Source organism: Cyphomyrmex costatus, unplaced genomic scaffold (assembly GCF_001594065.2).
Source record: "Cyphomyrmex costatus isolate MS0001 unplaced genomic scaffold, Ccosl1.0 scaffold279, whole genome shotgun sequence".
Lineage (NCBI taxonomy): Eukaryota > Metazoa > Arthropoda > Insecta > Hymenoptera > Formicidae > Cyphomyrmex > Cyphomyrmex costatus.
In genome coordinates, this window is record NW_017276899.1 from 121783 (window position 1) to 123810 (window position 2028).

Sequence of the window (2028 nt, forward strand, 5' to 3'; positions counted from 1 at the left end):
TTTCCCAATTTCGCTATTACGAAAAACTCCTCCATCACTTTGTCTTCCTTCCGCACCAATATCGACAATGGTAAAGCAATAGTTTGCACCGCTGATTGCCAGAAGAATAATACTGTGATGGCTTTTATAGTTGTAATATATTGATCCGCTATTTGGAGGAGCCTAAAAGAAAAAAACGTGTATTTATTTATCATAATATACATTATGTATATTATACTATTATACATATAACAATTATATGTATATTATACTATTGTACATAAAACAAATATTTTAACATTTAACGAAGTCTGCTATCTCTCAGATTCTATTTCGTACATATACCTGAATTTGAACATGCTTTCCATCGATGGCTCCTATACAATTTGGAAAGTTCCACAAACGTTCAAAGTCATTGGCTACAGTTTTCCAATTTTCTTTATCATCCTTGAGGAAAACTAAATCCTTTAGACAATTCCAAATAGCTTCACAAGTCTCAAATATTATTTTTGAAATTGTATTGTGTCCAACTCTGAAGGCATATGACAGGGATTTCATACTGTCTCCTGATGCTAAATAGCGCAGTGTAATTTGGAGCCGAGTCTCAGGTGAAATAGGATCGCGAATAAAATATTGTTTAGTAATAGTTGTTTAGTAATAGTCCAACTAATGCTAATAATGATTTAAATATTTGAGATGGCATTCTAAAGTAATCCACATATTTTTCTGTGTCTTCGGTCAACATTTCCTTAATAAGATTATCGCTTGCTCCTTGTTGCAATCTTCTTTCAGCACTAAATATAGGTCGCACCCAAAATTGTCGCTGTTTACTTTCATTTTTAATTGCAATGTTGTACAAAATATATAATTTTGCAATTTTACGGCATAGCGTCTGCTTTTGAAGTGCACACATACATTGATTTAACGACTTTAATAAGACACAAATAATTAAATATAACTTTTCCGACTTCATAACTGTACTAATAATTGTTTTTTTACATGTATATTGACGTGTATATTGACGAAGTACTTGTTTCTTGATTATGGAATTTTTGAATTTTGACGAATGTATACGTGTATATTTGATTCCGATCCACAGGAGTTTAGTTTCCTATGTCCCATGGAGCGGAACTTGCGGATGCGCAATCAATGCGAGCCAATGATAAACGCTATTCCTGTAATTCCAATGAGAGTGATCTACGGGAAGACTCTTGCGATTGGTCAACGTTAATTGCGCATTCCGCATATTCCGCTCCATGGGACATAGGGAAAACATACTTTAGCGGAACGGAATCAGTGGAATGAAGCCACGACCAATCACGAGCGTTCCGCCAATTCCGCATTGCGCCAATTCCGCACCATGGGACTCACTGCTCTTTCTACGGCAAAGCGACAGATATTTAACGCTGGCGACATTTTTCCCCCCACTTCTCTCAAGTCGCCAGCGATTTGTCGCTGTATGAATTCGCACCTTAAGGTTTACGAAACACGTGACCTACAGCCATATCCTTAATTGGAAAAAGCGCCAAATTTCAAATAATAGATATCGTAAATTAAAAATATTCAAAGTAAAATATTAATATTTTAAAAAATAACACACTACAAAAAATAATAAATATTTTTGAGATTTATTTGTTATTATATTTTATTAATTACTTATGTAACGTTATAAAATTATAAACAGTGTGATAAAACATACTTAAAAAATAAAATTTCATATAAAATAAATTGCGTATTTTATACATATATGTGGTGAGCCAAAAAAATAAAAAATTCTCTTATTATTTACTTCAAAATATGGTCGTTTGGTAGTATAAACGCCTAATTTTTCCGACAATTGTACAAAATTACTACCCATGTCGCTATAAATGAAAGCAATTACGTTTAATCCAATACCTTGTAATTTCACAATAGCTTCTAAAATAACTCTTCTTACATTATCAGCTTTAAATGTGGAATTGAGGAAAAAATAACCTAGCAGCTGTTTCCAAGATTGATATAAACCTCGTAACATAATAACAGCTACATTACACGCTGATAAAAAGGATT

General features: G+C 32.8%; 1 protein-coding gene across 1 annotated transcript in view; it reads right to left on the reverse strand.

Annotated features, from left to right (window-relative positions):
- LOC108774936 (uncharacterized) overlaps positions 1 to 1837 on the reverse strand; it is a 5965-nt gene extending 4128 nt beyond the window's left edge. Inside the window, exons 1-3 of the mRNA XM_018541184.1 lie at positions 1769 to 1837; positions 325 to 606; positions 28 to 162 (exon numbers count right to left, since the gene is read on the reverse strand). Coding sequence (XP_018396686.1) covers positions 28 to 162; positions 325 to 606; positions 1769 to 1837 — 486 coding nt within the window. The remainder of the gene's footprint in view (positions 1 to 27; positions 163 to 324; positions 607 to 1768) is intronic.
- Between the last annotated feature and the right edge of the window lie 191 nt (positions 1838 to 2028).